Source organism: Danio rerio, chromosome 7 (genome assembly GCF_052040795.2).
Source record: "Danio rerio strain M-AB ecotype USA chromosome 7, GRCz13ab, whole genome shotgun sequence".
Taxonomy (NCBI): Eukaryota; Metazoa; Chordata; class Actinopteri; order Cypriniformes; family Danionidae; genus Danio; species Danio rerio.
Window position 1 is genome coordinate 77808030 of NC_141027.1, and position 25007 is coordinate 77833036.

At 32.6% G+C, this 25007-nt stretch overlaps 1 protein-coding gene across 3 annotated transcripts in view; it reads right to left on the reverse strand.

The window, feature by feature from the left end:
* Positions 1–25007, reverse strand: part of ccdc149a (coiled-coil domain containing 149a) — a 107150-nt gene that overhangs the window by 55863 nt on the left and 26280 nt on the right. For 2 of the 3 annotated variants that reach the window (NM_001006020.2, NM_001430977.1), the window contains one exon: positions 24641–24816. In NM_001006020.2, coding sequence (NP_001006020.2) covers positions 24641–24816 — 176 coding nt within the window. Of the gene's footprint in view, positions 1–15519; positions 16018–21861; positions 24817–25007 lie in introns of those variants that run through there. The other variant, XR_015944682.1, reaches the window with a different exon arrangement.

Here is a 25007-nt window from a genome sequence, read left to right on the forward strand (position 1 = left end):
AGGATCAACATTAGTGAATTTATAATCTTGATGGTCCAGGATCAACAATAGTGAATTTATATCTTGATGGTCCAGGATCAACATTAGTGAATTTATAATTAATCTTGATGGTCCAGGATCAACAATATTGAATTTATATTTAATCTTGATGGTCCAGGATCAACAATAGTGAATTTATAATCGTGATGGTCCAGGATCAACAATAGTGAATTTATAATCTTGATGGTCCAGGATCAACAATAGTGAATTTATAATCTTGATGGTCCAGGATCAACATTAGTGAATTTATAATCTTGATGGTCCAGGATCAAAATTAGTGAATTTATAATCTTGATGGTCCAGGATCAACAATAGTGAATTTATAATCTTGATGGTCCAGGATCAACATTAGTGAATTTATAATCTTGATGGTCCAGGATCAACAATAGTGAATTTATAATCTTGATGGTCCAGGATCAACATTAGTGAATTTATAATCTTGATGGTCCAGGATCAACAATAGTGAATTTATATCTTGATGGTCCAGGATCAACATTAGTGAATTTATAATTAATCTTGATGGTCCAGGATCAACAATATTGAATTTATATTTAATCTTGATGGTCCAGGATCAACATTAGTGAATTTATAATCTTGATGGTCCAGGATCAACAATAGTGAATTTATAATCTTGATGGTCCAGGATCAACAATAGTGAATTTATAATTAATCTTGATGGTCCAGGATCAACATTAGTGAATTTATAATCTTGATGGTCCAGGATCAACAATGGTGAATTTATAATCTTGATGGTCCAGGATCAACATTAGTGAATTTATAATCTTGATGGTCCAGGATCAACATTAGTTAATTTATAATCTTGATGGTCCAGGATCAACAGTAGTGAATTTATAATCTTGATGGTCCAGGATCAACATTAGTGAATTTATAATCATGATGGTCCAGGATCAACAATAGTGAATTTATAATCATGATGGTCCAGGATCAACATTAGTGAATTTATAATCTTGATGGTCCAGGATCAACATTAGTGAATTTATAATCTTGATGGTCCAGGATCAACATTAGTGAATTTATAATCTTGATGGTCCAGGATCAACAGTAGTGAATTTATAATCTTGATGGTCCAGGATCAACATTAGTGAATTTATAATCTTGATGGTCCAGGATCAACAGTAGTGAATTTATAATCTTGATGGTCCAGGATCAACAGTAGTGAATTTATAATCTTGATGGTCCAGGATCAACATTAGTGAATTTATAATCTTGATGGTCCAGGATCAACAATAGTGAATTTATAATTAATCTTGATGGTCCAGGATCAACAATAGTGAATTTATATTTAATCTTGATGGTCCAGGATCAACAATAGTGAATTTATAATCTTGATGGTCCAGGATCAACAGTAGTGAATTTATAATCTTGATGGTCCAGGATCAACAATAGTGAATTTATAATCTTGATGGTCCAGGATCAACAATAGTGAATTTATAATCTTGATGGTCCAGGATCAACAATAGTGAATTTATAATCTTGATGGTCCAGGATCAACATTAGTGAATTTATAATCTTGATGGTCCAGGATCAACATTAGTGAATTTATAATCTTGATGGTCTAGGATCAACAATGGTGAATTTATAATCTTGATGGTCCAGGATCAACATTAGTGAATTTATAATCTTGATGGTCCAGGATCAACATTAGTTAATTTATCATCTTGATGGTCCAGGATCAACAGTAGTGAATTTATAATCTTGATGGTCCAGGATCAACAGTAGTGAATTTATAATCTTGATGGTCCAGGATCAACAATAATGAATTTATAATCATGATGGTCCAGGATCAACAATAGTGAATTTATAATCATGATGGTCCAGGATCAACAGTAGTGAATTTATAATCTTGATGGTCCAGGATCAACAGTAGTGAATTTATAATCTTGATGGTCCAGGATCAACATTAGTGAATTTATAATCTTGATGGTCCAGGATCAACAGTAGTGAAATTATAATCTTGATGGTCCAGGATCAACAATAGTGAATTTATAATTAATCTTGATGGTCCAGGATTAACAATAGTGAATTTATATTTAATCTTGATGGTCCAGGATCAACAATAGTGAATTTATAATTAATCTTGATGGTCCAGGATCAACAATAGTGAATTTATAATCTTGATGGTCCAGGATCAACATTAGTGAATTTATAATCTTGATGGTCCAGGATCAACAATAGTGAATTTATAATCTTGATGGTCCAGGATCAACAATATTGAATTTATATTTAATCTTGATGGTCCAGGATCAACAATAGTGAATTTATAATCTTGATGGTCCAGGATCAAAATTACTGAATTTATAATCTTGATGGTCCAGGATCAACAATAGTGAATTTATAATCTTGATGGTCCAGGATCAACAATAGTGAATTTATAATCTTGATGGTCCAGGATCAAAATTACTGAATTTATAATCTTGATGGTCCAGGATCAACAATAGTTAATTTATAATCTTGATGGTCCAGGATCAACAATAGTGAATTTATAATCTTGATGGTCCAGGATCAACAATAGTGAATTTATAATTAATCTTGATGGTCCAGGATCAACAATAGTGAATTTATAATCTTGATGGTCCAGGATCAACATTAGTGAATTTATAATCTTGATGGTTGATGGTCCAGGATCAACAATAGTGAATGTATAATCTTGATGGTCCAGGATCAACAATAGTGAATTTATAATCTTGATGGTCCAGGATCAACAATAGTGAATTTATAATCTTGATGGTCCAGGATCAACATTAGTGAATTTATAATCTTGATGGTCCAGGATCAACAATAGTGAATTTATAATTAATCTTGATGGTCCAGGATCAACAATAGTTAATTTATAATCTTGATGGTCCAGGATCAACAATAGTGAATTTATATTTAATCTTGATGGTCCAGGATCAACAATAGTGAATTTATAATCTTGATGGTCCAGGATCAACAATAGTGAATTTATATTTAATCTTGATGGTCCAGGATCAACAGTAGTGAATTTATAATCTTGATGGTCCAGGATCAACAATAGTGAATTTATAATCTTGATGGTCCAGGATCAACATTAGTGAATTTATAATCTTGATGGTCCAGGATCAACAGTAGTGAATTTATAATCTTGATGGTCCAGGATCAACAATAGTGAATTTATAATCTTGATGGTCCAGGATCAACAATAGTGAATTTATAATCATGATGGTCCAGGATCAACATTAGTGAATTTATAATTAATCTTGATGGTCCAGGATCAACAATATTGAATTTATATTTAATCTTGATGGTCCAGGATCAACATTAGTGAATTTATAATCTTGATGGTCCAGGATCAACAATAGTGAATTTATAATCTTGATGGTCCAGGATCAACAATAGTGAATTTATAATTAATCTTGATGGTCCAGGATCAACATTAGTGAATTTATAATCTTGATGGTCCAGGATCAACAATGGTGAATTTATAATCTTGATGGTCCAGGATCAACATTAGTGAATTTATAATCTTGATGGTCCAGGATCAACATTAGTTAATTTATAATCTTGATGGTCCAGGATCAACAGTAGTGAATTTATAATCTTGATGGTCCAGGATCAACATTAGTGAATTTATAATCATGATGGTCCAGGATCAACAATAGTGAATTTATAATCATGATGGTCCAGGATCAACATTAGTGAATTTATAATCTTGATGGTCGAGGATCAACATTAGTGAATTTATAATCTTGATGGTCCAGGATCAACAGTAGTGAATTTATAATCTTGATGGTCCAGGATCAACATTAGTGAATTTATAATCTTGATGGTCCAGGATCAACATTAGTGAATTTATAATCTTGATGGTCCAGGATCAACAGTAGTGAATTTATAATCTTGATGGTCCAGGATCAACATTAGTGAATTTATAATCTTGATGGTCCAGGATCAACAGTAGTGAATTTATAATCTTGATGGTCCAGGATCAACAGTAGTGAATTTATAATCTTGATGGTCCAGGATCAACATTAGTGAATTTATAATCTTGATGGTCCAGGATCAACAATAGTGAATTTATAATTAATCTTGATGGTCCAGGATCAACAATAGTGAATTTATATTTAATCTTGATGGTCCAGGATCAACAATAGTGAATTTATAATCTTGATGGTCCAGGATCAACAGTAGTGAATTTATAATCTTGATGGTCCAGGATCAACAATAGTGAATTTATAATCTTGATGGTCCAGGATCAACAATAGTGAATTTATAATCTTGATGGTCCAGGATCAACAATAGTGAATTTATAATCTTGATGGTCCAGGATCAACATTAGTGAATTTATAATCTTGATGGTCCAGGATCAACATTAGTGAATTTATAATCTTGATGGTCCAGGATCAACAATGGTGAATTTATAATCTTGATGGTCCAGGATCAACATTAGTGAATTTATAATCTTGATGGTCCAGGATCAACATTAGTTAATTTATCATCTTGATGGTCCAGGATCAACAGTAGTGAATTTATAATCTTGATGGTCCAGGATCAACAGTAGTGAATTTATAATCTTGATGGTCCAGGATCAACAATAATGAATTTATAATCATGATGGTCCAGGATCAACAATAGTGAATTTATAATCATGATGGTCCAGGATCAACAGTAGTGAATTTATAATCTTGATGGTCCAGGATCAACAGTAGTGAATTTATAATCTTGATGGTCCAGGATCAACATTAGTGAATTTATAATCTTGATGGTCCAGGATCAACAGTAGTGAAATTATAATCTTGATGGTCCAGGATCAACAATAGTGAATTTATAATTAATCTTGATGGTCCAGGATCAACAATAGTGAATTTATATTTAATCTTGATGGTCCAGGATCAACAATAGTGAATTTATAATTAATCTTGATGGTCCAGGATCAACAATAGTGAATTTATAATCTTGATGGTCCAGGATCAACATTAGTGAATTTATAATCTTGATGGTCCAGGATCAACAATAGTGAATTTATAATCTTGATGGTCCAGGATCAACAATATTGAATTTATATTTAATCTTGATGGTCCAGGATCAACAATAGTGAATTTATAATCTTGATGGTCCAGGATCAAAATTACTGAATTTATAATCTTGATGGTCCAGGATCAACAATAGTGAATTTATAATCTTGATGGTCCAGGATCAACAATAGTGAATTTATAATCTTGATGGTCCAGGATCAAAATTACTGAATTTATAATCTTGATGGTCCAGGATCAACAATAGTTAATTTATAATCTTGATGGTCCAGGATCAACAATAGTGAATTTATAATCTTGATGGTCCAGGATCAACAATAGTGAATTTATAATTAATCTTGATGGTCCAGGATCAACAATAGTGAATTTATAATCTTGATGGTCCAGGATCAACATTAGTGAATTTATAATCTTGATGGTTGATGGTCCAGGATCAACAATAGTGAATGTATAATCTTGATGGTCCAGGATCAACAATAGTGAATTTATAATCTTGATGGTCCAGGATCAACAATAGTGAATTTATAATCTTGATGGTCCAGGATCAACATTAGTGAATTTATAATCTTGATGGTCCAGGATCAACAATAGTGAATTTATAATTAATCTTGATGGTCCAGGATCAACAATAGTTAATTTATAATCTTGATGGTCCAGGATCAACAATAGTGAATTTATATTTAATCTTGATGGTCCAGGATCAACAATAGTGAATTTATAATCTTGATGGTCCAGGATCAACAATAGTGAATTTATATTTAATCTTGATGGTCCAGGATCAACAGTAGTGAATTTATAATCTTGATGGTCCAGGATCAACAATAGTGAATTTATAATCTTGATGGTCCAGGATCAACATTAGTGAATTTATAATCTTGATGGTCCAGGATCAACAGTAGTGAATTTATAATCTTGATGGTCCAGGATCAACAATAGTGAATTTATAATTAATCTGGATGGTCCAGGATCAACAATAGTGAATTTATAATCTTGATGGTCCAGGATCAACAATAGTGAATTTATAATCATGATGGTCCAGGATCAACATTAGTGAATTTATAATCTTGATGGTCCATGATCAACATTAGTGAATTTATAATCTTGATGGTCCAGGATCAACAATAGTGAATTTATAATTAATCTTAATGGTCCAGGATCAACAATAGTGAATTTATAATCATAATATTCCAGGATCAACAATAGTGAATTTATAATCTTGATGGTCCAGGATCAAAATTAGTGAATTTATAATCTTGATGGTCCAGGATCAACAATAGTGAATTTATAATCTTGATGGTCCAGGATCAACATTAGTGAATTTATAATCTTGATGGTCCAGGATCAACAATAGTGAATTTATAATCTTGATGGTCCAGGATCAACATTAGTGAATTTATAATCTTGATGGTCCAGGATCAACAATAGTGAATTTATAATCTTGATGGTCCAGAATCAACAATAGTGAATTTATAATTAATCTTGATGGTCCAGGATCAACATTAGTGAATTTATAATCTTGATGGTCCAGGATCAACATTAGTTAATTTATAATCTTGATGGTCCAGGATCAACAGTAGTGAATTTATAATCTTGATGGTCCAGGATCAACATTAGTGAATTTATAATCATGATGGTCCAGGATCAACAATAGTGAATTTATAATCATGATGGTCCAGGATCAACATTAGTGAATTTATAATCTTGATGGTCGAGGATCAACATTAGTGAATTTATAATCTTGATGGTCCAGGATCAACAGTAGTGAATTTATAATCTTGATGGTCCAGGATCAACATTAGTGAATTTATAATCTTGATGGTCCAGGATCAACATTAGTGAATTTATAATCTTGATGGTCCAGGATCAACAATAGTGAATTTATAATCTTGATGGTCCAGGATCAACATTAGTGAATTTATAATCTTGATGGTCCAGGATCAACAGTAGTGAATTTATAATCTTGATGGTCCAGGATCAACATTAGTGAATTTATAATCTTGATGGTCCAGGATCAACAATAGTGAATTTATAATCATGATGGTCCAGGATCAACATTAGTGAATTTATAATCTTGATGGTCCAGGATCAACAGTAGTGAATTTATAATCTTGATGGTCCAGGATCAACAGTAGTGAATTTATAATCTTGATGGTCCAGGATCAACATTAGTGAATTTATAATCTTGATGGTCCAGGATCAACAATAGTGAATTTATAATTAATCTTGATGGTCCAGGATCAACAATAGTGAATTTATATTTAATCTTGATGGTCCAGGATCAACAATAGTGAATTTATAATCTTGATGGTCCAGGATCAACAGTAGTGAATTTATAATCTTGATGGTCCAGGATCAACAATAGTGAATTTATAATCTTGATGGTCCAGGATCAACAATAGTGAATTTATAATCTTGATGGTCCAGGATCAACAATAGTGAATTTATAATCTTGATGGTCCAGGATCAACAATAGTGAATTTATAATCTTGATGGTCCAGGATCAACATTAGTTAATTTATAATCTTGATGGTCCAGGATCAATAGTGAATAGTGAATTTATAATCTTGATGGTCCAGGATCAACAGTAGTGAATTCATAATCTTGATGGTCCAGGATCAACAATAGTGAATTTATAATCTTGATGGTCCAGGATCAACAATAGTGAATTTATAATCTTGATGGTCCAGGATCAACATTAGTGAATTTATAATCTTGATGGTCCAGGATCAACATTAGTGAATTTATAATCTTGATGGTCCAGGATAAACATTAGTGAATTTATAATCTTGATGGTCCAGGATCAACAATAGTGAATTTATAATTAATCTTGATGGTCCAGGATCAACAATAGTGAATTTATAATCTTGATGGTCCAGGATCAACAATAGTGAATTTATAATCTTGGTGGTCCAGGATCAACATTAGTGAATTTATAATCTTGATGGTCCAGGATCAACATTAGTGAATTTATAATCTTGATGGTCCAGGATCAACAATGGTGAATTTATAATCTTGATGGTCCAGGATCAACATTAGTGAATTTATAATCTTGATGGTCCAGGATCAACATTAGTTAATTTATAATCTTGATGGTCCAGGATCAACAGTAGTGAATTTATAATCTTGATGGTCCAGGATCAACAGTAGTGAATTTATAATCTTGATGGTCCAGGATCAACAATAATGAATTTATAATCATGATGGTCCAGGATCAACAATAGTGAATTTATAATCATGATGGTCCAGGATCAACAGTAGTGAATTTATAATCTTGATGGTCCAGGATCAACAGTAGTGAATTTATAATCTTGATGGTCCAGGATCAACATTAGTGAATTTATAATCTTGATGGTCCAGGATCAACAGTAGTGAAATTATAATCTTGATGGTCCAGGATCAACAATAGTGAATTTATAATTAATCTTGATGGTCCAGGATCAACAATAGTGAATTTATATTTAATCTTGATGGTCCAGGATCAACAATAGTGAATTTATAATTAATCTTGATGGTCCAGGATCAACATTAGTGAATTTATAATCTTGATGGTCCAGGATCAACATTAGTGAATTTATAATCTTGATGGTCCAGGATAAACATTAGTGAATTTATAATCTTGATGGTCCAGGATCAACAATAGTGAATTTATAATTAATCTTGATGGTCCAGGATCAACAATAGTGAATTTATAATCTTGATGGTCCAGGATCAACAATAGTGAATTTATAATCTTGGTGGTCCAGGATCAACATTAGTGAATTTATAATCTTGATGGTCCAGGATCAACATTAGTGAATTTATAATCTTGATGGTCCAGGATCAACAATGGTGAATTTATAATCTTGATGGTCCAGGATCAACATTAGTGAATTTATAATCTTGATGGTCCAGGATCAACATTAGTTAATTTATAATCTTGATGGTCCAGGATCAACAGTAGTGAATTTATAATCTTGATGGTCCAGGATCAACAGTAGTGAATTTATAATCTTGATGGTCCAGGATCAACAATAATGAATTTATAATCATGATGGTCCAGGATCAACAATAGTGAATTTATAATCATGATGGTCCAGGATCAACAGTAGTGAATTTATAATCTTGATGGTCCAGGATCAACAGTAGTGAATTTATAATCTTGATGGTCCAGGATCAACATTAGTGAATTTATAATCTTGATGGTCCAGGATCAACAGTAGTGAAATTATAATCTTGATGGTCCAGGATCAACAATAGTGAATTTATAATTAATCTTGATGGTCCAGGATCAACAATAGTGAATTTATATTTAATCTTGATGGTCCAGGATCAACAATAGTGAATTTATAATTAATCTTGATGGTCCAGGATCAACATTAGTGAATTTATAATCTTGATGGTCCAGGATCAACAATAGTGAATTTATAATCTTGATGGTCCAGGATCAACAATAGTGAATTTATAATCTTGATGGTCCAGGATCAACAATATTGAATTTATATTTAATCTTGATGGTCCAGGATCAACAATAGTGAATTTATAATCTTGATGGTCCAGGATCAAAATTACTGATTTTATAATCTTGATGGTCCAGGATCAACAATAGTGAATTTATAATCTTGATGATCCAGGATCAACAATAGTGAATTTATAATCTTGATGGTCCAGGATCAAAATTACTGAATTTATAATCTTGATGGTCCAGGATCAACAATAGTTAATTTATAATCTTGATGGTCCAGGATCAACAATAGTGAATTTATAATCTTGATGGTCCAGGATCAACAATAGTGAATTTATAATTAATCTTGATGGTCCAGGATCAACAATAGTGAATTTATAATCTTGATGGTCCAGGATCAACATTAGTGAATTTATAATCTTGATGGTCCAGGATCAACATTAGTGAATTTATAATCTTGATGGTCCAGGATCAACAATAGTGAATTTATAATCTTGATGGTCCAGGATCAACATTAGTGAATTTATAATCTTGATGGTCCAGGATCAACAATAGTGAATTTATAATTAATCTTGATGGTCCAGGATCAACAATAGTTAATTTATAATCTTGATGGTCCAGGATCAACAATAGTGAATTTATATTTAATCATGATGGTCCAGGATCAACATTAGTGAATTTATAATCTTGATGGTCCAGGATCAACAATAGTGAATTTATAATCTTGATGGTCCAGGATCAACATTAGTGAATTTATAATCTTGATGGTCCAGGATCAACAATAGTGAATTTATAATTAATCTTGATGGTCCAGGATCAACAATAGTGAATTTATAATCATAATATTCCAGGATCAACAATGGTGAATTTATAATCTTGATGGTCCAGGATCAACAATAGTGAATTTATAATCTTGATGGTCCAGGATCAACAATAGTGAATTTATAATCTTGATGGTCCAGGATCAACAATAGTGAATTTATAATCATGATGGTCCAGGATCAACAATAGTGAATTTATAATCATGATGGTCCAGGATTAACAATAGTGAATTTATATTCATGATGGTCCAGGATTAGCAATAGTGAATTTATAATCATGATGGTCCAGGATCAACAATAGTGAATTTATAATCTTGATGGTCCAGGATCAACAATAGTGATTTTATAATTAATCTTGATGGTCCAGGATCGACAATAGTGAATTCATATTTAATCTTGATGGTCCAGGATCAACAATAGTGAATTTATAATCTTGATGGTCCAGGATCAACAATAGTGAATTTATAATCTTGATGGTCCAGGATCAACAATAGTGAATTTATAATCTTGATGGTCCAGGATCAACAATAGTGAATTTATAATCTTGATGGTCCAGGATCAACAATAGTGAATTTATAATCTTGATGGTCCAGGATCAACAGTAGTGAATTTATAATCTTGATGGTCCAGGATCAAAAATAGTGAATTTATAATCATGATGGTCCAGGATCAACAATAGTGAATTTATAATCTTGATGGTCCAGGATCAACAATAGTGAATTTATAATCTTGATGGTCCAGGATCAACAATAGTGAATTTATAATCTTGATGGTCCAGGATCAACAATGGTGAATTTATAATCTTGATGGTCCAGGATCAACAATAGTGAATTTATAATTAATCTTGATGGTCTAGGATCAACATTAGTGAATTTATAATCTTGATGGTCCAGGATCAACAATAGTGAATTTATAATTAATCTTGATGGTCCAGGATCAACAATAGTGAATTTATAATCTTGATGGTCCAGGAACAACATTAGTGAATTTATAATCTTGATGGTCCAGGATCAACAATAGTGAATTTATAATTAATCTTGATGGTCCAGGATCAACAATAGTGAATTTATAATTAATCTTGATGGTCCAGGATCAACAATAGTGAATTTATAATCTTGATGGTCCAGGATCAACAATAGTTAATTTATAATCTTGATGGTCCAGGATCAACAATAGTGAATTTATAATCTTGATGGTCCAGGATCAACAATAGTGAATTTATAATCTTGATGGTCCAGGATCAACAATAGTGAATTTATAATCTTGATGGTCCAGGATCAACAATAGTGAATTTATAATCTTGATGGTCCAGGATCAACAATAGTGAATTTATAATCTTGATGGTCCAGGATCAACAGTAGTGAATTTATAATCTTGATGGTCCAGGATCAACAATAGTGAATTTATAATCTTGATGGTCCAGGATCAACAATAGTGAATTTATAATCTTGATGGTCCAGGATCAACAATAGTGAATTTATAATTAATCTTGATGGTCCAGGATCAACATTAGTGAATTTATAATCTTGATGGTCCAGGATCAACAATAGTGAATTTATAATCTTGATGGTCCAGGATCAACAATGGTGAATTTATAATCTTGATGGTCCAGGATCAACAATAGTGAATTTATAATCTTGATGGTCCAGGATCAACATTAGTGAATTTATAATCTTGATGGTCCAGGATCAACAATAGTGAATTTAAAATTAATCTTGATGGTCCAGGATCAACAATAGTGAATTTATAATCTTGATGGTCCAGGATCAACATTAGTGAATTTATAATCTTGATGGTCCAGGATCAACAATAGTGAATTTATAATCTTGATGGTCCAGGATCAACAATAGTGAATTTATAATCTTGATGGTCCAGGATCAACATTAGTGAATTTATAATCTTGATGGTCCAGGATCAACAATAGTGAATTTATAATCTTGATGGTCCAGGATCAACAATAGTGAATTTATAATCTTGATGGTCCAGGATCAAAATTACTGAATTTATAATCTTGATGGTCCAGGATCAACAATAGTTAATTTATAATCTTGATGGTCCAGGATCAACAATAGTGAATTTATAATTAATCTTGATGGTCCAGGATCAACAATAGTGAATTTATATTTAATCTTGATGGTCCAGGATCAACAATAGTGAATTTATAATCTTGATGGTCCAGGATCAACAATAGTGAATTTATAATCTTGATGGTCCAGGATCAACAATAGTGAATTTATAATCTTGATGGTCCAGGATCAACAATAGTGGATTTATAATTAATCTTGATGGTCCAGGATCAACAATAGTTAATTTATAATCTTGATGGTCCAGGATCAACAATAGTGAATTTATAATCTTGATGGTCCAGGATCAACAATAGTGAATTTATAATTAATCTGGATGGTCCAGGATCAACAATAGTGAATTTATAATCTTGATGGTCCAGGATTAACAATAGTGAATTTATAATCTTGATGGTCCAGGATCAACAATAGTGAATTTATAATCATGATGGTCCAGGATCAACATTAGTGAATTTATAATCTTGATGGTCCAGGATCAACAATAGTGAATTTATAATCTTGATGGTCCAGGATCAACAATAGTGAATTTATAATCTTGATGGTCCAGGATCAACAATAGTGAATTTATAATCATGATGGTCCAGGATCAACAATAGTGAATTTATAATCATGATGGTCCAGGATTAACAATAGTGAATTTATATTCATGATGGTCCAGGATTAGCAATAGTGAATTTATAATCATGATGGTCCAGGATCAACAATAGTGAATTTATAATCTTGATGGTCCAGGATCAACAATAGGGAATTTATATTTAATCTTGATGGTCCAGGATCAACAATAGTGAATTTATATTTAATCTTGATGGTCCAGGATCAACAATAGTCAATTTATAATCTTGATGGTCCAGGATCAACAATAGTGAATTTATAACCTTGATGGTCCAGGATCAACAGTAGTGAATTTATAATCTTGATGGTCCAGGATCAACAATAGTGAATTTATAATCTTGATGGTCCAGAATCAACAATAGTGAATTTATAATCTTGATGGTCCAGGATCAACAATAGTGATTTTATAATTAATCTTGATGGTCCAGGATCGACAATAGTGAATTCATATTTAATCTTGATGGTCCAGGATCAACAATAGTGAATTTATAATCTTGATGGTCCAGGATCAACAATAGTGAATTTATAATCTTGATGGTCCAGGATCAACAATAGTGAATTTATAATCTTGATGGTCCAGGATCAACAATAGTGAATTTATAATCTTGATGGTCCAGGATCAAAAATAGTGAATTTATAATCATGATGGTCCAGGATCAACAATAGTGAATTTATAATCTTGATGGTCCAGGATCAACATTAATGAATTTATAATCTTGATGGTCCAGGATCAACAATGGTGAATTTATAATCTTGATGGTCCAGGATCAACAATAGTGAATTTATAATTAATCTTGATGGTCCAGGATCAACATTAGTGAATTTATAATCTTGATGGTCCAGGATCAACAATAGTGAATTTATAATCTTGATGGTCCAGGATCAACAATAGCTAATTTATAATCTTGACCATCAAGATTAAATATAAATTCACTATTGTTGATCCTGGACCATCAAGATTAAATATAAATTCCCTATTGTTGATCCTGGACCATCAAGATTATAAATTCACTATTGTTGATCCTGGACCATCATGATTATAAATTCACTATTGCTAATCCTGGACCATCATGAATATAAATTCACTATTGTTAATCCTGGACCATCATGATTATAAATTCACTATTGTTGATCCTGGACCATCATGATTATAAATTCACTATTGTTGATCCTGGACCATCATGATTATAAATTCACTATTGCTAATCCTGGACCATCATGATTATAAATTCACTATTGCTAATCCTGGACCATCATGAATATAAATTCACTATTGTTAATCCTGGACCATCATGATTATAAATTCACTATTGTTGATCCTGGACCATCATGATTATAAATTCACTATTGTTGATCCTGGACCATCATGATTATAAATTCACTATTGTTGATCCTGGACCATCAAGATTATAAATTCACTATTGTTGATCCTGGACCATCAAGATTATAAATTCACCATTGTTGATCCTGGAATATTATGATTATAAATTCACTATTGTTGATCCTGGACCATCAAGATTAATTATAAATTCACTATTGTTGATCCTGGACCATCAAGATTATAAATTCACTAATGTTGATCCTGGACCATCAAGATTATAAATTCACTATTGTTGATCCTGGACCATCAAGATTATAAATTCACTAATGTTGATCCTGGACCATCATGATTATAAATTCACTATTGTTGATCCTGGACCATCATGATTATAAATTCACTATTGTTGATCCTGGACCATCATGATTATAAATTCACTATTGTTAATCCTGGACCATCAAGATTATAAATTCACTATTGTTGATCCTGGACCATCCAGATTAATTATAAATTCACTATTGTTGATCCTGGACCATCAAGATTATAAATTAACTAATGTTGATCCTGGACCATCAAGATTATAAATTCACTAATGTTGATCCTGGACCATCAAGATTATAAATTCACTATTGTTGATCCTGGACCATCAAGATTAAATATAAATTCACTAATGTTGATCCTGGACCATCAAGATTATAAATTCACTATTGTTGATCCTGGACCATCAAGATTATAAATTCACTAATGTTGATCCTGGACCATCAAGATTATAAATTCACTATTGTTGATCCTGGACCATCAAGATTATAAATTAACTAATGTTGATCCTGGACCATCATGATTATAAATTCACTATTGCTAATCCTGGACCATCAAGATTATAAATTCACTATTGTTGATCCTGGACCATCAAGATTATAAATTCACTATTGTTGATCCTGGACCATCAAGATTATAAATTCACTATTGTTGATCCTGGACCATCAAGATTATAAATTAACTACATTTACATTACATTTACATTTATTCATTTAGCAGACGCTTTTATCCAAAGCGACTTACAAATGAGGACAAGGAAGCAATTTACACAACTAAGAGCAACAATGAATAAGTACTAAAGGCAAGTTTCAGGTCTGTAAAGTCTAAGAAGGGAAGTGTTAGTAGTTTTTTTTTTTTTTTTTTTTTTTTTTTTTGTACAATTAGTGTGATATTCAAAGAGGCAATTGCAGATTAGGAAGTGAAGTGGAGACTAAATAGTTGAGTTTTTAGTCGTTTCTTGAAAATAGCGAGTGACTCTGCTGTTCTGATGCAGTTAGGGAGTTCATTCCACCAACTGGGCAGATTGAGCGTGAGCGTTCGCGAAAGTGATTTTTTCCCTCTTTGGGATGGAACCACGAGGCGACGTTCATTCACAGAACGCAAGTTTCTGGAGGGCACATAGATCTGCAGAAGTGAGTGCAGATAAGAAGGTGCTAGGCCAGAAGTCACTTTGTAGGCAAACATCAGAGTTTTGAATTTGATGCGAGCAGCAACTGGCAGCCAGTGCAAACGGACTAGCAGCGGAGTGACATGTGCTCGTTTAGGTTCATTGAAGACAACTCGTGCTGCTGCATTCTGGAGCAGTTGAAGAGGCTTGATAGAGTTAGCTGGAAGCCCAGCTAGTAGAGAGTTGCAGTAATCCAGTTTGGAGATCCTGGACCATCAAGATTAATTATAAATTCACTATTGTTGATCCTGGACCATCAAGATTATAAATTCACTAATGTTGATCCTGGACCATCAAGATTAATTATAAATCCACTATTGTTGATCCTGGACCATCAAGATTAATTATAAATTCACTATTGTTGATCCTGGACCATCAAGATTAATTATAAATTCACTATTGTTGATCCTGGACCATCAAGATTATAAATTCACTAATGTTGATCCTGGACCATCAAGATTATAAATTCAGTAATTTTGATCCTGGACCATCAAGATTATAAATTCACTATTGTTGATCCTGGACCATCAAGATTATAAATTCACTATTGTTGATCCTGGACCATCAAGATTAATTTTAAATTCACTATTGTTGATCCTGGACCATCAAGATTATAAATTCACTAATGTTGATCCTGGACCATCAAGATTATAAATTCACTATTGTTGATCCTGGACCATCAAGATTAATTTTAAATTCACTATTGTTGATCCTGGACCATCAAGATTATAAATTCACTAATGTTGATCCTGGACCATCAAGATTATAAATTCACTATTGTTGATCCTGGACCATCAAGATTATAAATTCACCATTGTTGATCCTGGACCATCAAGATTATAAATTCACTATTGTTGATCCTGGACCATCAAGATTAATTATAAATTCACTATTGTTGATCCTGGACCATCAAGATTATAAATTCACTAATGTTGATCCTGGACCATCAAGATTAATTATAAATTCACTATTGTTGATCCTGGACCATCAAGATTATAAATTCACTATTGTTGATCCTGGACCATCAACAATAGTGAATTTATAATCTTGATGGTCCAGGATCAACAATAGTGAATTTATAATTAATCTTGATGGTCCAGGATCAACAATGGTGAATTTATAATCTTGATGGTCCAGGATCAACAATAGTGAATTTATAATCTTGATGGTCCAGGATCAACAATAGTGAATTTATAATCTTGATGGTCCAGGATCAACAATAGTGAATTTATAATCTTGATGGTCCAGGATCAACAAAAGTGAATTTATAATCTTGATGGTCCAGGATCAACAATAGTGAATTTATAATCTTGATGGTCCAGGATCAGCAAAAGTGAATTTATAATTAATCTTGATGGTCCAGGATCAACAATAATGAATTTATAATCTTGATGGTCCAGGATCAACAATAGTGAATTTATAATCTTGATGGTCCAGGATCAACATTAGTGAATTTATAATCTTGATGGTCCAGGATCAACAATAGTGAATTTATAATCTTGATGGTCCAGGATCAACAATAGTAAATTTATAATCTTGATGGTCCAGGATCAACATTAGTGAATTTATAATCTTGATGGTCCAGGATCAACACTAGTGAATTTATAATCTTGATGGTCCAGGATCAACAATAGTGAATTAATAATCTTGATGGTCCAGGATCAGCAAAAGTGAATTTATAATTAATCTTGATGGTCCAGGATCAACATTAGTGAATTTATAATCTTGATGGTCCAGGATCAACAATAGTGAATTTATAATCTTGATGGTCCAGGATCAACAATAGTGAATTTATAATCATGATGGTCCAGGATCAACATTAGTGAATTTATAATCTTGATGGTCCAGGATCAACAATAGTGAATTTATAATTAATCTTGATGGTCCAGGATCAACAATAGTGAATTTATAATCATAATATTCCAGGATCAACAATGGTGAATTTATAATCTTGATGGTCCAGGATCAACAATAGTGAATTTATAATCTTGATGGTCCAGGATCAACAATAGTGAATTTATAATCTTGATGGTCCAGGATCAACAATGGTGAATTTATAATCTTGATGGTCCAGGATCAACAATAGTGAATTTATAATCTTGATGGTCCAGGATCAACAATAGTGAATTTATAATCTTGATGGTCCAGGATCAACAATAGTGAATTTATATTTAATCTTGATGGTCCAGGATCAACAATAGTGAATTTATATTTAATCTTGATGGTCCAGGATCAACAATAGTGAATTTATAATCTTGATGGTCCAGGATCAACAATAGTGAATTTATAATCTTGATGGTCCAGGATCAACAATGGTGAATTTATAATCTTGATGGTCCAGGATCAACAATAGTGAATTTATAATCTTGATGGTCCAGGATCAACAATAGTGAATTTATAATCTTGATGGTCCAGGATCAACAGTAGTGAATTTATAATCTTGATGGTCCAGGATCAACAATAGTGAATTTATAATCTTGATGGTCCAGGATCAACAATAGTGAATTTATATTTAATCTTGATGGTCCAGGATCAACAATAGTGAATTTATATTTAATCTTGATGGTCCAGGATCAACAATAGTGAATTTATAATCTTGATGGTCCAGGATCAACAATAGTGAATTTATAATCTTGATGGTGCAGGATCAACAGTAGTGAATTTATAATCTTGATGGTCCAGGATCAACAATAGTGAATTTATAATCTTGATGGTCCAGGATCAACAATAGTGAATTTATAATCTTGATGGTCCAGGATCAACAATAGTGAATTTATAATCTTGATGGTCCAGGATCAAAAATAGTGAATTTATAATCATGATGGTCCAGGATCAACAATAGTGAATTTATAATCTTGATGGTCCAGGATCAACATTAATGAATTTATAATCTTGATGGTCCAGGATCAACAATGGTGAATTTATAATCTTGATGGTCCAGGATCAACAATAGTGAATTTATAATCTTGATGGTCCAGGATCAACAATAGTGAATTTATAATCTTGATGGTCCAGGATCAACATTAGTGAATTTATAATCTTGATGGTCCAGGATCAACAATAGTGAATTTAAAATTAATCTTGATGGTCCAGGATCAACAATAGTGAATTTATAATCTTGATGGTCCAGGATCAACAATAGTGAATTTATAATCTTGATGGTCCAGGATCAACAATAGTGAATTTATAATCTTGATGGTCCAGGATCAACAATAGTGAATTTATAATCTTGATGGTCCAGGATCAGCAAAAGTGAATTTATAATTAATCTTGATGGTCCAGGATCAACAATAATGAATTTATAATCTTGATGGTCCAGGATCAACAATATTGAATTTATAATCTTGATGGTCCAGGATCAACATTAGTGAATTTATAATCTTGATGGTCCAGGATCAACATTAGTGAATTTATAATCTTGATGGTCCAGGATCAACAATAGTGAATTTATAATCTTGATGGTCCAGGATCAACAATAGTAAATTTATAATCTTGATGGTCCAGGATCAACATTAGTGAATTTATAATCTTGATGGTCCAGGATCAACACTAGTGAATTTATAATCTTGATGGTCCAGGATCAACAATAGTGAATTTACAATCTTGATGGTCCAGGATCAACAATAGTGAATTTATAATCTTGATGGTCCAGGATCAACAATAGTGAATTTATAATCTTGATGGTCCAGGATCAACAATAGTGAATTTATAATCTTGATGGTCCAGGATCAACAATAGTGAATTTATAATTAATCTTGATGGTCCAGGATCAACATTAGTGAATTTATAATCTTGATGGTCCAGGATCAACAATAGTGAATTTATAATCTTGATGGTCCAGGATCAACAATAGTGAATTTATAATTAATCTTGATGGTCCAGGATCAACAATAGTGAATTTATAATTAATCTGGATGGTCCAGGATCAACAATAGTGAATTTATAATCTTGATGGTCCAGGATCAACATTAGTGAATTTATAATCTTGATGGTCCAGGATCAACAATAGTGAATTTATAATCATGATGGTCCAGGATCAACAATAGTGAATTTATAATCATGATGGTCCAGGATCAACATTAGTGAATTTATAATCTTGATGGTCCAGGATCAACATTAGTGAATTTATAATCTTGATGGTCCAGGATCAACAATAGTGAATTTATAATTAATCTTGATGGTCCAGGATCAACAATAGTGAATTTATAATCATAATATTCCAGGATCAACAATGGTGAATTTATAATCTTGATGGTCCAGGATCAACAATAGTGAATTTATAATCTTGATGGTCCAGGATCAACAATAGTGAATTTATAATCTTGATGGTCCAGGATCAACAATGGTGAATTTATAATCTTGATGGTCCAGGATCAACAATAGTGAATTTATAATCTTGATGGTCCAGGATCAACAATAGTGAATTTATAATCTTGATGGTCCAGGATCAACAGTAGTGAATTTATAATCTTGATGGTCCAGGATCAACAATAGTGAATTTATAATCTTGATGGTGCAGGATCAACAATAGTGAATTTATAATCTTGATGGTCCAGGATCAACAATAGTGAATTTATATTTAATCTTGATGGTCCAGGATCAACAATAGTGAATTTATATTTAATCTTGATGGTCCAGGATCAACAATAGTGAATTTATAATCTTGATGGTCCAGGATCAACAATAGTGAATTTATAATCTTGATGGTGCAGGATCAACAGTAGTGAATTTATAATCTTGATGGTCCAGGATCAACAATAGTGAATTTATAATCTTGATGGTCCAGGATCAACAATAGTGAATTTATAATCTTGATGGTCCAGGATCAACAATAGTGAATTTATAATCTTGATGGTCCAGGATCAAAAATAGTGAATTTATAATCATGATGGTCCAGGATCAACAATAGTTAATTTATAATCTTGATGGTCCAGGATCAACATTAATGAATTTATAATCTTGATGGTCCAGGATCAACAATGGTGAATTTATAATCTTGATGGTCCAGGATCAACAATAGTGAATTTATAATTAATCTTGATGGTCCAGGATCAACATTAGTGAATTTATAATCTTGATGGTCCAGGATCAACAATAGTGAATTTATAATTAATCTTGATGGTCCAGGATCAACAATAGTGAATTTATATTTAATCTTGATGGTCCAGGATCAACAGTAGTGAATTTATAATCTTGATGGTCCAGGATCAACAATAGTGAATTTATAATCTTGATGGTCCAGGATCAACAATAGTGAATTTATAATTAATCTTGATGGTCCAGGATCAACATTAGTGAATTTATAATCTTGATGGTCCAGGATCAACAATAGTGAATTTATAATCTTGATGGTCCAGGATCAACAATAGTGAATTTAAAATTAATCTTGATGGTCCAGGATCAACAATAGTGAATTTATAATCTTGATGGTCCAGGATCAACAATAGTGAATTTAAAATTAATCTTGATGGTCCAGGATCAACATTAGTGAATTTATAATCTTGATGGTCCAGGATCAACAATAGTGAATTTAAAATTAATCTTGATGGTCCAGGATCAACAATAGTGAATTTATAATCTTGATGGTCCAGGATCAACAATAGTGAATTTATAATCTTGGTGGTCCAGGATCAACAATAGTTAATTTATAATCTTGATGGTCCAGGATCAACAATAGTGAATTTATATTTAATCTTGATGGTCCAGGATCAACAATAGTGAATTTATAATCTTGATGGTCCAGGATCAACAATAGTTAATTTATAATCTTGATGGTCCAGGATCAACAATAGTGAATTTATAATCTTGATGGTCCAGGATCAACAATAGTGAATTTATAATCTTGATGGTCCAGGATCAACAATGGTGAATTTATAATCTTGATGGTCCAGGATCAACAATAGTGAATTTATAATCTTGATGGTCCAGGATCAACAATAGTGAATTTATAATCTTGATGGTCCAGGATCAACATTAGTGAATTTATAATCTTGATGGTCCAGGATCAACAATAGTGAATTTATAATCTTGATGGTCCAGGATCAACAATACTGAATTTACAATCTTGATGGTCCAGGATCAACAATAGTGAATTTATAATCTTGATGGTCCAGGATCAGCAAAAGTGAATTTATAATTAATCTTGATGGTCCAGGATCAACAATAGTGAATTTATAATCTTGATGGTCCAGGATCAACATTAGTGAATTTATAATCTTGATGGTCCAGGATCAACAATAGTGAATTTATAATTAATCTTGATGGTCCAGGATCAACAATAGTGAATTTACAATCTTGATGGTCCAGGATCAACAATAGTGAATTTACAATCTTGATGGTCCAGGATCAACAATAGTGAATTTACAATCTTGATGGTCCAGGATCAACAATAGTGAATTTATAATTAATCTTGATGGTCCAGGATCAACAATAGTGAATTTACAATCTTGATGGTCCAGGATCAACATTAGTGAATTTATAACCTTGATGGTCCAGGATCAACATTAGTGAATTTATAATCTTGATGGTCCAGGATCAACAATAGTGAATTTATAATTAATCTTGATGGTCCAGGATCAACAATAGTGAATTTATAATCTTGATGGTCCAGGATCAACAATAGTGAATTTATAATCTTGATGGTCCAGGATCAACATTAGTGAATTTATAATCTTGATGGTCCAGGATCAACAATAGTGAATTTATAATCTTGGTGGTCCAGGATCAACAATAGTGAATTTATAATCTTGATGGTCCAGGATCAACAATAGTGAATTTATAATCTTGATGGTCCAGGATCAACATTAGTGAATTTATAATCTTGATGGTCCAGGATCAACAGTAGTGAATTTATAATCTTGATGGTCCAGGATCAACAATAGTGAATTTATAATCTTGATGGTCCAGGATCAACATTAGTGAATTTATAATCTTGATGGTCCAGGATCAACAGTAGTGAATTTATAATCTTGATGGTCCAGGATCAACAATAGTGAATTTATAATTAATCTTGATGGTCCAGGATCAACATTAGTGAATTTATAATCTTGATGGTCCAGGATCAACAATAGTGAATTTATAATCTTGATGGTCCAGGATCAACAATAGTGAATTTAAAATTAATCTTGATGGTCCAGGATCAACAATAGTTAATTTATAATCTTGATGGTCCAGGATCAACAGTAGTGAATTTATAATCTTGATGGTCCAGGATCAACAATAGTGAATTTATAATCTTGATGGTCCAGGATCAACAATAGTGAATTTATAATTAATCTTGATGGTCCAGGATCAACATTAGTGAATTTATAATCTTGATGGTCCAGGATCAACAATAGTGAATTTATAATCTTGATGGTCCAGGATCAACATTAAGGAATTTATAATCTTGATGGTCCAGGATCAACAATAGTGAATTTATAATCTTGATGGTCCAGGATCAACAATAGTGAATTTAAAATTAATCTTGATGGTCCAGGATCAACATTAGTGAATTTATAATCTTGATGGTCCAGGATCAACAATAGTGAATTTAAAATTAATCTTGATGGTCCAGGATCAACAATAGTGAATTTATAATCTTGGTGGTCCAGGATCAACAATAGTTAATTTATAATCTTGATGGTCCAGGATCAACATTAGTGAATTTATAATCTTGATGGTCCAGGATCAACAATAGTGAATTTATAATCTTGATGGTCCAGGATCAACAATAGTGAATTTATAATCTTGATGGTCCAGGATCAACAATAGTGAATTTATAATCTTGATGGTCCAGGATCAACAATAGTGAATTTATAATCTTGATGGTCCAGGATCAACAATGGTGAATTTATAATCTTGATGGTCCAGGATCAACAATAGTGAATTTATAATCTTGATGGTCCAGGATCAACAATAGTGAATTTATAATCTTGATGGTCCAGGATCAACATTAGTGAATTTATAATCTTGATGGTCCAGGATCAACAATAGTGAATTTATAATCTTGATGGTCCAGGATCAACAATAGTGAATTTACAATCTTGATGGTCCAGGATCAACAATAGTGAATTTATAATTAATCTTGATGGTCCAGGATCAACAATAGTGAATTTACAATCTTGATGGTCCAGGATCAACAATAGTGAATTTATAATTAATCTTGATGGTCCAGGATCAACAATAGTGAATTTACAATCTTGATGGTCCAGGATCAACATTAGTGAATTTATAACCTTGATGGTCCAGGATCAACAATAGTAAATTTATAATCTTGATGGTCCAGGATCAACAATAGTGAATTTATAATCTTGATGGTCCAGGATCAACAATGGTGAATTTATAATTAATCTTGATGGTCCAGGATCAACATTAGTGAATTTATAATCTTGATGGTCCAGGATCAACAATAGTGAATTTATAATCTTGATGGTCCAGGATCAACAATAGTGAATTTATAATCTTGATGGTCCAGGATCAACAATAGTGAATTTATAATCTTGATGGTCCAGGATCAACAATAGTGAATTTATAATCTTGATGGTCCAGGATCAACATTAGTGAATTTATAATCTTGATGGTCCAGGATCAACAATAGTGAATTTATAATCTTGATGGTCCAGGATCAACATTAGTGAATTTATAATCTTGATGGTCCAGGATCAACAATAGTGAATTTATAATCTTGATGGTCCAGGATCAACATTAGTGAATTTATAATCTTGATGGTCCAGGATCAACAATAGTGAATTTATAATCTTGATGGTCCAGGATCAACATCACACAAGTCACAAATCAGCTTCTCTTCCCCTTTCAGTGAATATGAGTGTGTTGTCTGAAGTGCTCTGACCTGTCCATTAGTGCGTGTCCCGCTTGGGTCGCTCTCCTCACGGGTGACAGGTGTGTCCTCCTCCTCTGCGCCTCCATCTGGACCGGGCCGGGAACCGCGCCACATGTTCGGGAAGCTGTCATCGCCAGCTGTGTCCCGTTCCCACAGCGACGGCCCTCCTCTTCCTGTCCTGTCATCTGAGCCAATCAAGGGGACAAAGAAGATTAATGCTCATTGTTTTGATGCCATGATCGCATCCCGCGAGGCTCGTGTGTAATCTACCACAGTAGTGGAGCTCGGTTAACGGTTTACTCAAGTCTGCTTGGTTGATTGATTCAGTCAGAGATCACCTCAAGTGTTAAAGGGATATTTCACCCACAATTCTGAA